General features: G+C 46.1%; 1 protein-coding gene across 1 annotated transcript; it reads left to right on the top strand.

The window, feature by feature from the left end:
• The first annotated feature begins 8214 nt into the window (after positions 1-8214).
• On the top strand, positions 8215-11504 carry LOC119276780. The gene has a single exon (XM_037557934.1). It carries the CDS (start codon positions 8254-8256, stop codon positions 11011-11013), a length of 2760 nt encoding a protein of 919 aa, XP_037413831.1. The 5' UTR covers positions 8215-8253; the 3' UTR covers positions 11014-11504.
• The last annotated feature ends 472 nt before the right edge of the window (positions 11505-11976 follow it).

The following is an 11976-nucleotide window of genomic DNA, read 5'->3' as shown; positions in this document are numbered from 1 at the left end:
TATTTCCTTATTTCATAATAAATGTTTATTATTCATGCTAGAATTGTATTAACCGGAAACATAATACATGTGTGAATACATAGACAAACATAGTGTCACTAGTATGCCTCTACTTGACTAGCTCGTGAATCAAAGATGGTTAAGTTTCCTAGCCATAGACATGAGTTGTCATTTGATTAACGAGATCACATCATTAGGAGAATGATGTGATTGACTTGACCCATTCCGTTAGCTTAGCACTTGATCGTTTAGTATGTTGCTATTGCTTTCTTCATGACTTATACATGTTCCTACAACTATGAGATTATGCAACTCCCGTTTACCGGAGGAACACTTTGTGTGCTACCAAACGTCACAACCTAACTGGGTGATTATAAAGGAGCTCTACAGGTGTCTCCGAAGGTACATGTTGAGTTGGCGTATTTCGAGATTAGGATTTGTCACTCCGATTGTCGGAGAGGTATCTCTGGACCCTCTCGGTAATGCACATCACTATAAGCCTTGCAAGCAATGTGACTAATGAGTTAGTTGCAGGATGATGCATTACGGAACGAGTAAAGAGACTTGCCGGTAACGAGATTGAGCTAGGTATTGAGATACCGACGATCGAATCTCGGGCAAGTAACATACCGATGACAAAGGGAACAACGTATGTTGTTATGCGGTTTGACCGATAAAGATCTTCGTAGAATATGGAGGAGCCAATATGAGCATCCAGGTTCCGCTATTGGTTATTGACCGGAAATGTGTCTCGGTCATGTCTACATTGTTCTCGAACCCGTAGGGTCCGCACGCTTAAGGTTTTGATGACAGTTATATTATGAGTTTATGCGTTTTGATGTACCGAAGCAGTTTGGAGTCCCGAATGAGATCGGGGACATAACGAGGAGTCTCGAAATGGTCGAGACGTAAAGATCGATATATTGGACGACTATATTCGGACTTCAGAAAGGTTTCGAGTGATTCGGGTATTTTTCGGAGTACCGGAGAGTTACGGGAATTTGCCGGGGAGTACATGGGCCTTATTGGGCCATACGGGAATAGAGGAGAGAGGCCAAAAGGAAGGAGGCCTGCGCCCCCCCTCTGGTCTGAATTGGACAAGGGGTGCAGCCCCCTTTTCCTTCTCCCTCTCCTCCTCTTTCCTTCTCTCCTACTCCAACAAGGAAGGAGGGAGTTCTACTCGCGGTGGGAGTAGGACTCCCCATGGCGCGCCCCCTCCTAGGCCGGCCGCCTCCTCCCCCCTTGCTCCTTTATATACGGGAGCAGGGGGCCACCTCTAGACACAAGTTGATCATCGTGATCGTTCCTTAGCCGTGTGCGGTGCCCCCCTCCACCATATTCCACCTCGGTCATATCGTTGCAGTGTTTAGGCGAAGCCCTGCGTCGGTAGAACATCATCATCGTTACCACGCCGTCGTGCTGACACAACTCATCCCCGACACCCTGCTGGATCGGAGTCCGGGGATCGTCATCGAGTTGAACGTGTGTTGAACTCGGAGGTGCCATACGTTCGGTACTTGGATCGGTCGGATCGTGAAGACGTACGACTACATCAACCGTGTTGTCACAACGCTTCCGCTTACGGTCTACGAGGGTACATGGAGAACACTCTCCCCTCTCGTTGCTATGCATCACCATGATCTTGCGTGTGCGTAGGAATTTATTTGAAATTACTATGTTCCCCAACAGTTTTGCCTTCGGATCTGTGATAGAAGGTGTACCCAACTGTCTCCTTTGGGTATCCTATGAAGACACATTTCTCTGATTTGGGTTTGAGCTTATCAGGATGAAACTTTTTCACATAAGCATCGCAACCCCAAACATTAAGAAACGACAACTTTGGTTTCTTGCCAAACCATAGTTCATATTGTGTCGTCTCAACGGACTTAGATGGTGCCCTTTTTAACGTGAATGCAGCTGTCTTTAATGCATAACCCCAAAACAATAGTGGTAAATCGGTAAGAGACATCATATATTGCACCATATCTAATAAATTACGGTTACGATGTTCGGACACACCATTACACTGTGGTGTTCCAGGTGGCGTGAGTAGTGAAACTATTTCACATTATTTTAACTAAAGGCCAAACTCGGAACTCAAATATTTTACTTCTGCGATCATATCGTAGAAACTTTTATTTTCTTGTTACGATGATTCTCCACTTCACTCTGAAATCCTTTGAACTTTTCAAATGTTTCAGACTTGTGTTTCATTAAGTAGATATACCCATATCTGATCAAATCATCTGTGAAGGTCAGAAAATAATGATACTTGCCGTGAGCCTTAACACTCATCGGATTGCATACATCAGTATGTATTATTTCCAATAAGACAGTTGCTTGCTCCATTGTTCCGGAGAATGGAGTTTTAGTCATCTTGCCCATAAGGCATGGTTCACAAGCATCAAGTGATTCATAATCAAGTGATTCCAAAATCCCATCAGCATGTAGTTTCTTCATGCGCTTTGCACCAATATGACCTAAACGGCAGTGCCACAAATAAGTTGCACCATCATTATTAACTTTGCATCTTTTGGCTTCAATATCATGAATGTGTGTATTACAATGATCGAGATTCAACAAACCATTTTCGTTGGTGTGTATGACCATAGAAGGTTTTATTCATGTAAATAGAACACCAACTATTCTCTAACTTAAATGAATAACCGTATTGCAATAAACATGATCAAATCATATTCATGCTCAACGCAAACACTAAATAACACTTATTTAGGTTCAACACTAACCCCGAAAGTGTAGGGAGCGTGCGATGATGATCATATCAATCTTGGAACCACTTCCAACACACATCGTCACTTCACCCTTAACTAGTCCCTGTTCATTCTGCAACTCCTGTTTCGAGTTACTACTCTTAGTAGCTGAACCAGTATCAAATACCGAGGGGTTGCTACGAACACTAGTAAAATACACATCAATAATCTGTATATCAAATATACCTTTGTTCACTTTGCCATCCTTCTTATCCGCCAAATACTTGGGGCAGTTCTGCTTCTAGTGACCAGTCCCTTTGCAGTAGAAGCACTTAGTCTTAGGCTTAGGACCAGACTTGGGCTTCTTCACTTGAGCAGCAACTTGCTTGCCGTTCTTCTTGAAGTTCCCTTTCTTCCCTTTGCCGTTTTCTTGAAACTAGTGGTCTCATCAACTATCAACACTTGATGTTTTTCTTGATTTCTACCTTCGTCGATTTCAGCTGAAGTGATGTGCATTACTGAGAGGGCCCAGAGATACCTCTCCGACAATCGGAGTGACAAATCCTAATCTCGAAATACGCCAACCCAACAAGTACCTTCGGAGACACCTGTAGAGCACCTTTATAATCACCCAGTTACGTTGTGATATTTGGTATGTTCCTCCGGTAAACGGGAGTTGCATAATCTCATAGTCATAGGAACATGTATAAGTCATGAAGAAAGCAATAGCAACATACTAAACGATCGATTGCTAAGCTAACGGAATGGGTCAAGTCAATCACATCATTCTCCTAATGATGTGATCCCGTTAATCAAATGACAACTCATGTCTATGGCTAGGAAACTTAATCATCTTTGATCAATGAGCTAGTCAAGTAGAGGCATACTAGTGACACTCTGTTTGTCTATGTATTCACACGTGTACTAAGTTTCCGGTTAATACAATTCTAGCATGAGTAATAAACATTTATCATGATATAAGGAAATAAACAATAACTTTATTATTGCCTCTTGGGCATATTTCCTTCATTTACCATATTGATTGGATCTATCCCTCTACATCATGTCATCTTGCTTAAGGTGTTACTCCGTTCTTGTCAAATTAATACACTACATGCATGCTGGATAACAATCGATGTGTGGAGTAATAATAGTAGATGCAGGCAGGAGTCCGTATACTTGTCACGGACGTGATGCCTATATTCATGATCATTGCCTTAGATATCGTCTTAACTATGCGCTTTTCTATCAATTGTTCAACTGTAATTTGTTTACCCATCGTATGTTTCTTTCAAGAGAGAAGCCTCTAGTGAAACCTATGGCCCCGGGTCTATTTTTATCATATTATTTTCAGATCTATAAAACCAAAAACCCAAAAATACCTTGTTGCAATTTATTTATCTTTACTTTATTTTATACTTTTACTTATCTTTTATATCAATCTCTATCAGATCTCACCCTTGCTAGTGACCGTGAAGGGATTGACAATCCCTTTTTTGCATTGTGCGCAAGTGTTTGTTAGTTTGTGCAGACGCATCTATTGGAGACGTGTGTGTTCCTCCTACTGGATTGATACCTTGGTTCTTAACTGAGGGAAATACTTATCTCTACATTGCTGTATCACCCTTTCCTCTTCAAAGGAAAAATCAACGCAAGCTCAATAAGTAGCAGGTCTTCATCAGTTCTCTTAAATGGAGTCCCCGGTATCATTTCAAGTGCAAACATGGTGTTATGCAGGGGTGCCTATTGTCTCCTTTGTTGTTGTCTTGACAGCTAATCATTTACAATAATTTGTTAATGACATGCATGCCAAGGGATTGCTTTCTTTGCCATTGCCCACAAATAATCAGGAGTTCCCTGTGATTCGATGTGCTTATGACACACTTATTGTTCTCCCAGCTATGCATTCTCAATTGTTGGCATTCAAAGAGATGCTTGCTACTTTTCCATGTCAACTGGTCTTAAGGTGAACTTCACTAAATCATGCATGATTCCTATTAACTTATCAAATGAGGAGGCCTCCATGCTGGCTAGCTTGATAGGATGTTAGGTTGGATCTATGCCATTCACATATCTGGGCTTGCCTATGGGTGCTCATAGGCCTACTATTTAGGATCTTATGCCTGTGGTGGATAGGATTTAAAGGATATTATCTGCTTCATTTTTTTGAATCAGGGAAGTAGGCTCCAATTGTTATAATCAGTTTTAGCATAAATACCAACATACTTTCTCCACACACTTTCTATGCCGTCTATTATCTTAAGCAAATTGAAACAAATGAGAGGTAGTGTTTGTGAAGAGGGAACTATGATACTCCAAGGTAACCTATGATAGATTGGGATTTAGTTTGTAGACCCAAAGACAAAGGTGGTTTGCGGATCACCAACCTGCATACTCATAATGAAGCTCTACTTCTGAAACATCTTCATAAACTTTACAACAGAGTCAATGTCCCATGGGTTACTCTTGTATGGGAATCTTATTATCATAATGTGGTTCCACATGGTACAATGCTTTTTTGTGGAAGGGTTTTTTCAAACTGGTGGAGAATTGTCAAAGGTCAAAATTCACGTGCATTCAGGCAACTTTGTTATCTTCTAGTCAAACCACTAGCAGCTTGGTGATTCAGATTTACCTCCCTGGGAACGTTTTGTAAGGCTCTTCTCCTATGTCATTGATGTTAAAATGCATGTCAAAGAGGTTATGGATTCTGAAGAACTCTCTAGCCTTTTCCATCTGTCATTATCTGCACAGGCTTATGTGAAGTCAATAGTTGGCTGCTCTCCTGACTGATGCAAATCTTAGCTCTAAGACTCATGATGTTTGGCGATGGCCCACACCATCTGGTGAATACTGTATTTTTAACTATAAACTAGCCTTTGATCATATTGTGCTTGATCCTATTTATAAATGGATTTGAAGATGTGCATGCACACTGAAAATTAAGGTATTTGGATGGCTCTTATTGGTTGATCATCTGAATACTAGGGATACGATGCAACATCGGCATTGGCATGCTGAAGATGATACTTGTGTACTATGTCCTTTGATGGTCCATGAAGACTGGGCACGTCGATCTATTCTTTACATGTAATTTCAGTCAATGTGTTTGAAATTTCCTCCAAATTTCATAGATTATCCAGCACAAATAGGACTTTGTATTAGACGATGTTGGCTGCTAGTAGGGACTTTGATAACGAAAGTCCCTTTCTAATCCTGAGCTCATCTGAGCTCGAGATGAATAGTAAAAACCCAAAAAAAACTGAACTTTTTTGGTGCAAACTTTGACAAATGTTTTGAGTGTTTGCAAATATTCATCATGAAATGACATATTTGGAAGTCATGGCCAAAAAACAAATCTATCCAAAATGCTTTCGTAAATAGCATTTTTGGAACATCGACTTGTTTTTTCTGTCATGTTTTCCACGAATGTCATTTCATGATAAATTTTTGTAAGTATACAAAACATTTGTCAAAGTTTGGCACAAAAAATGCAGAATTTTGAATTTTTTACGATTTTTTATTTTAGTGTTCACCAGGTATTTGAGCTCGAGAGTAGATACTCCGCGTCCCTTTGATAAACCCTTCCTTTACTGAGGTTGTGCTCACTGTGGCCTAGAATATCTGGATCGTAAGAAATGGGAAGGTTTTTAGAAATGACAGACCAAGGCTTGGTGTAGAGATTTTATCCATGAAATCACCTTGTTGTCTCATAGGACTAATGTAAATATAGGGAACGTCTTATGAGCTGGATTTCTTCTATTTCCTAGTTTCTGGGCATTTCTTATCCTAGGTAGTAACTTCTTTTACTTTTTCTACCTTTAGTTAGGCATGCACATATGTAAATGTATTTCTTGGTATTGAGATGAATAAAGGATTGTGGGGCTGTTGCCCTGTAGTATAGAGTCAAAAAATAATTGAACATTAGGATTTAAAGGTAAGCTCTACAAATATTCTTGGAATCACAATGGTCCTTGAGAAGGTTCATGGTTTCAAGGGAGAAGTTTGCCAATATACCATGGTCATTCAACATTGATCCAAAGACAAGCCATGAACTTGGGAGGTAGATTCACATGCTAAATTCCATCAAATAGTGTTTGGTCTGTGACACATCTCATCATTCTCCTTGGCCTCGGACCACGTTTGGTCCTTTACAAGGAGCTGTGGTTTCTTATCGATGAGCTTGGCTATGTAGTCCGCATCGGCGTGCGTGGCCTCGAGCTCATTCTCGGCCATGTCGTGCTCCTTTACCTCGACACGGGAAACCATTCTAATAGAAGGTGCGAGAAAGTCTGCAATGTGTGTCAGCAGGGAAGTTAAGCTTCGCCCGACTGCCGGAGTAGCAGAGTGATGTGACATTATAGGCGCGTGTCGCCTGCTCCATTGTAGCAAATGTGTCGAGCCACCTCTTCTTTCGTGTGCGTATTTTGGATCTCCGCTTCTCAAGTGCCCCACAATTGTTGCCGCACCCCGCAATATTGTGACAACGACCATCATTGCGACATGGAGCTCGAGGAGGCGGTGACAGCTCGAACCGGAGGTCTGGAAACTCCACGATGGTCCTCCTTGTCGACGAGCTTGCAATAGCTAGATGTGTCGATTCCAGCGGCTAAGGAACAAATCAAAGTTGGGCGGGAGGTAGGTGTGGACTGTGGGGAACCGGCGAGAGAGAGCAGTTGCCGCCAAAGGCAAGGAGTGCAGTGTCAGCATGGAGGTAGAGAAAGATGCGACTGCACATGGGAAGGGGATGTTTAGCAGCGAACACATTTCGGCTGCTCAAAATTGAGAAGCAGCCGATGTTTCTGATAAAAATTTAAGCAGCTAAACTTTTCAAAAGTTCAGCTAGGTATGATTTAACTCAAAGTGAAATGTTTCCAGGAGTTATGAGACTTTGGCTAGATATATGCTGTAGAAGTGCCGCGTCATGCCATGTACTCCCTCCGTCCTAAAATAAATGTTTTAACTTTAATACAACTTTATAATAAAATTAGTATTCCTTCGTCCTAAAAAAAGTGACTTAACTTTAGTATAAGTTTATAGTAAAATTAGTACAAAGGGAAGACACTTGTTTGTGACTTATATGCACAAGACGTGATGCTGGGGGCACAATGCATGGCTCCAAGAGTCCACCGGGTTCCTTCCATTCAAACGAAAGGGTTGAACGTTGACGTTGACGTTGACGTTTACTTTGAAAAGCATGACAAAACAATAAGCCTGTAGGACCCATTGGCAAAGATACCAGTAGCTCTCCGCTGACTGCTTTTATGATATCTTCCCTGCCTGACAGGCCACAAGCCCACAACACATTTCTTCCCAATTTCCTCGATGAAGCAAGTTGCACGCAAAAAAGATCGAAAATTTATCTGAACGTAGATCGTTCCGTGCCATCTAGCCCAAAGGTCTCTCACAAGTCAAGCCGTCCCACCTCGCATCATCACCCACTTCACCCTGCCGGTCTGCTACTGGGTACTGGCATTATATAGACACATGCCACGGAAGGCTCACCCTTGATCCTCCTCCTCCCTGGCCAACCAACAGAAAAATGGCGCCACCACGGAACCATCCCGGCCTGCTCCTCTGCCTCCTTCTGCTCGCGTCCACCGCCACGCTCTCCGCCGCGGTCTCCGCCGCGTCCTACTCCTCCGTTTGCACCAAGCCCGGACCCGCTGACGACCGCCCCACCGGCGGCAACGAAACTCTCTCACTCACCAGCTTCTTTCAGATCTCCACCGGTTACTTCTCCTTCTCCGAGGGCGCGCACAGCTTGTTCTCCGCCGCCGCCGATGATGACCCCTACGGCAGCTATCGCTCGTTTTCCCTTTTCCCCCACGGCGCCTCCCACACCACCGACGAGGATCTCGTGCACCTCACTGCCACCCTCACCCTCACCGGCCCCCGCGTCCAGACCTACCGGAGCCGTGGAGGCCGCGAGAATTACACCGGCTCCGCGTCCGTCTCCTTCATCCTCGACGGCTTCTACTCCTCCGCCTCACTAGAACTTTGCATGGTCGGGAAGGGCACCGAGCTCTCCGTCGACGGCTCTCCCAAGCACTACCCCGACGTCGTCCTCCGCCTCCGCGTCCCCGATCGTCCCTCCCTCACCGATCCCTTCGTGACCGGCAGTCTACAGGTCTCCGACTTCGGGGCCATCCAGCTCTTCGCGTACGCCGAGGGCGACAACTACAAGTACGCCTCCGAGGGCGCGGCCTGCAGCGCACCGACGCCGACGCAGCCTGCCAGGGACTCGTACCATGCGCTCGGCAGCGGCTTCGCCTGGTGCGCCCATCTTAAACAACAGCTGGTGACCTCGTACAGGCTGGAGCACGGCGGCGCCCCGCTTCTGCGGCGGATGCACGTCAACCAGATGCAGTGCACCACGGACGGCGCCGTGCGCGCGTACGTGGTGTTCTCCAACGACACTGGGTCGACCGAGAGGCGCCGATTCTTCAACCACCGTCAACACCGCTTCTCGGTGGAGGAGGAGGCTGTCGTGGCCGAGGGGCGCTGGGACAAGGTTCGGGGCTCGCTCTGCCTCAGGGCGTGCGCGGTGGTGCGCTCGGCCTCGGCGCCGTCTGTCCCGGCGGTGAGAGAGCACGAGTGCGGGACAGGGATGAGCTTCTGGTTCCCGGCCGTGTGGACGATGCGGGACCGAAGCGTCGTGGCCGGGATGCTTTGGAACTCGACACAGACGGGTACTGGCAGCAACGATGGCGTGGCAACAGCGTCGAGCATCGACGTCGCCGACGACGGATTCATCGACCTCACCGACGACCACAGAAGCAGCAACCCCTCAGATGTGAAGTACAGCTACAACGACACGATGGTTGCCGAGGCGAAGAAGCATTACTACCTGAAATTCAAGAAGGAGAAGATCAAGGGGTCGCGCTCATTCCCGGGGAACTACACTTACCGTGACTTCGAGTTTCGCTTCATCGTGCAGAGCAGCGGGAGCGGAGAAGCCAACCCAGTCACAATTGGCTCGGTGATGGTCTCCGGGGATCGGCTGGCTGCCGACGATTCCTTCTCCCAGGCTGCGATAGTTGACACGAAGCAAGATCTGCTGAATGTCAGCTACGATATAGGCTATTATGCTCCACCTGATGGTTGGGTGCGCCCTAAGAATGGGTCGTACAGGTATACACATACCCGTGAGACACGTCGACGAATCTCAGCAGAGGGCGTGTATGATCCCAAGAGAGGCATCTTGTGCATGGTCGGCTGCCGAGATCACAACGGCTCGACGGACTGTCAGGTACTGGTAACCGTGAAGTTCGCCTCTCTGCTGCGTGCCAGGGGGGAGGGGGAAGGCAGGGGGGTAATCAGCAGCCTCAGAGACAAGTCCGATCGTCTTTTCTTCGACAAGAGCGACATCATTTTGTACGGGATGTACTCACACCAAGTGTCGGAGGCGATATCGAGGATGGACCTGGAGGGCATCATGCTGGTGGCGTCCACGACGCTGTCGTGCGTCTTCACCGTCCTGCAGATCCTCCGCACCAAGAAGAACCCCGAGGCGGCTCCGGCGACGTCGATCACCATGCTCGCCATCGTCACCCTGGGGTACCTCACTCCTCTCGTGCTCAACTTCGACACCCTGTTCATGAGCAGGAGGAGCCGGTACTCCATGTACTGGATGAGCGACTGGCGCGAGGTGAACGAGGTGGTGATGAGGGCGCCAACGCTGCTCGCCTTCGTGCTGCAGCTGCGCCTCCTTCAGCTCGTGTGGTCCGGCCGCCGGAGGTCGGCGGACCAGAGCAAGTCCGCCACGCCGTCGCCCGTCGTGTCCGAGAGGATCGTGCTGCAGATATGCCTGCCGCTGTACGTGCTCGGAGGAGCCCTGGCCGCGGCCGTCCACGTGATCAACGTCCGCGCCGCGAACGAGGACCCGCTCGTGGTGCGCATCGGCGGAGAGCCGGCCACGATCTGGGAGGACCTTGTGTCGTACGGCGGTCTGATACTGGACGGCTTCCTGCTCCCCCAGATCATCCTGAACGCGTCCTTGGCGGGCTCCGGAGTGCGAGCGATCTCGCCGTGGTTCTACGCGGGGGTCACCATGACCCGGGTGATGCCTCACGTGTACGACGTGGTGAGGCGGCAGATCTACGAGCCGAGCATGGGCTCCTCCGACCTGTACGCCAGCCCTCGGGGCGACCTCTTCGGCGTCGCGTGGGACATCGTCATACCGTGCGGAGCGGGAGTGCTGGCCGTGCTGGTGTTCTTGCAGCAGCGGCTTGGAGGCAGCGCACTGCTTCCTTCACAGAGGAGGAGATCAGGTGGGTATGAGATGGTGTCCACCATCTAACAGAAAACGGGATACTGGTAATTCAGAACGAGGGCAGTCGTGGTCGTCGATGGGATAACAATGTGCTGGTTCCAAGAAAAGAGTATATTGCTTGAAAGCAAAGTAAAGGTCCCTCGTGTTTACGGAGTTAGGCAAGCGGTCTTGCTAAATATCAGTCGATTTATACTTAGTTATATGTCGTAGTCGATGTTATGTTCACAAGATCTTACACTAAGATATGTGCAAAAAAAAATAGTATTCATATATTTTCTTTTTTACATGTTACTATGTCATTTTATTGAGACTTGGTTAAGTCCCAGTCGATTGAGACGGGACTGGCTACGGGTCAATCGACTGAAATAAAGTTTTAGGTCCGTCGATTGACCCTGAATCATTTAGATTGACCGGCCAGAGGCGCGGGTGCAACCCACGAACGCATTCCGGCCATGCATGTACTAGGTAAGTATTGTGTATGTATATTCTTTTTACTATAGTTGTGTATGTATATTATAGGTGTATAAGAGAGCGTCATTATTTTTTACTATAGCTGTGTGCGTATATTATAGGTGTATAAGAGAGCGCCTGGGCTCATCGATGATAGATGAAGATCGTGCATGGTGTGTCCTGAAGAGTAATACATATTTGCATGCAATGGTTTGTGATTATATATGCAATCTCACAAATGTATATATATTTATACATGCATACAATACATATACGCACATATACGTACGTATATATCGAAAATTCCGTTACTACTATGCAAAAACAAGTATATAATATTGGGATTTAAGAAAAAATATTTTCTAAAACATAATGGATTAGTGACATCAGCATTACCCTTACAAAAGAAATATCTGTATTGCCCTTACATTAGAAATATCTATCTTTCAGAACTTCATGAAATAAAAACTAAAAACTAAATGAAGTTCTCTATGGAAGAATGAATTCATTGATTGATATTACCCTTTCAAAAGAAAGAAA

This window comes from Triticum dicoccoides, chromosome 3B, assembly GCF_002162155.2.
Source record: "Triticum dicoccoides isolate Atlit2015 ecotype Zavitan chromosome 3B, WEW_v2.0, whole genome shotgun sequence".
NCBI classification, from domain to species: Eukaryota; Viridiplantae; Streptophyta; class Magnoliopsida; order Poales; family Poaceae; genus Triticum; species Triticum dicoccoides.
Note: the sequence above shows the minus strand (reverse complement) of the source record. Positions and strands in the feature narration are given on the sequence as shown.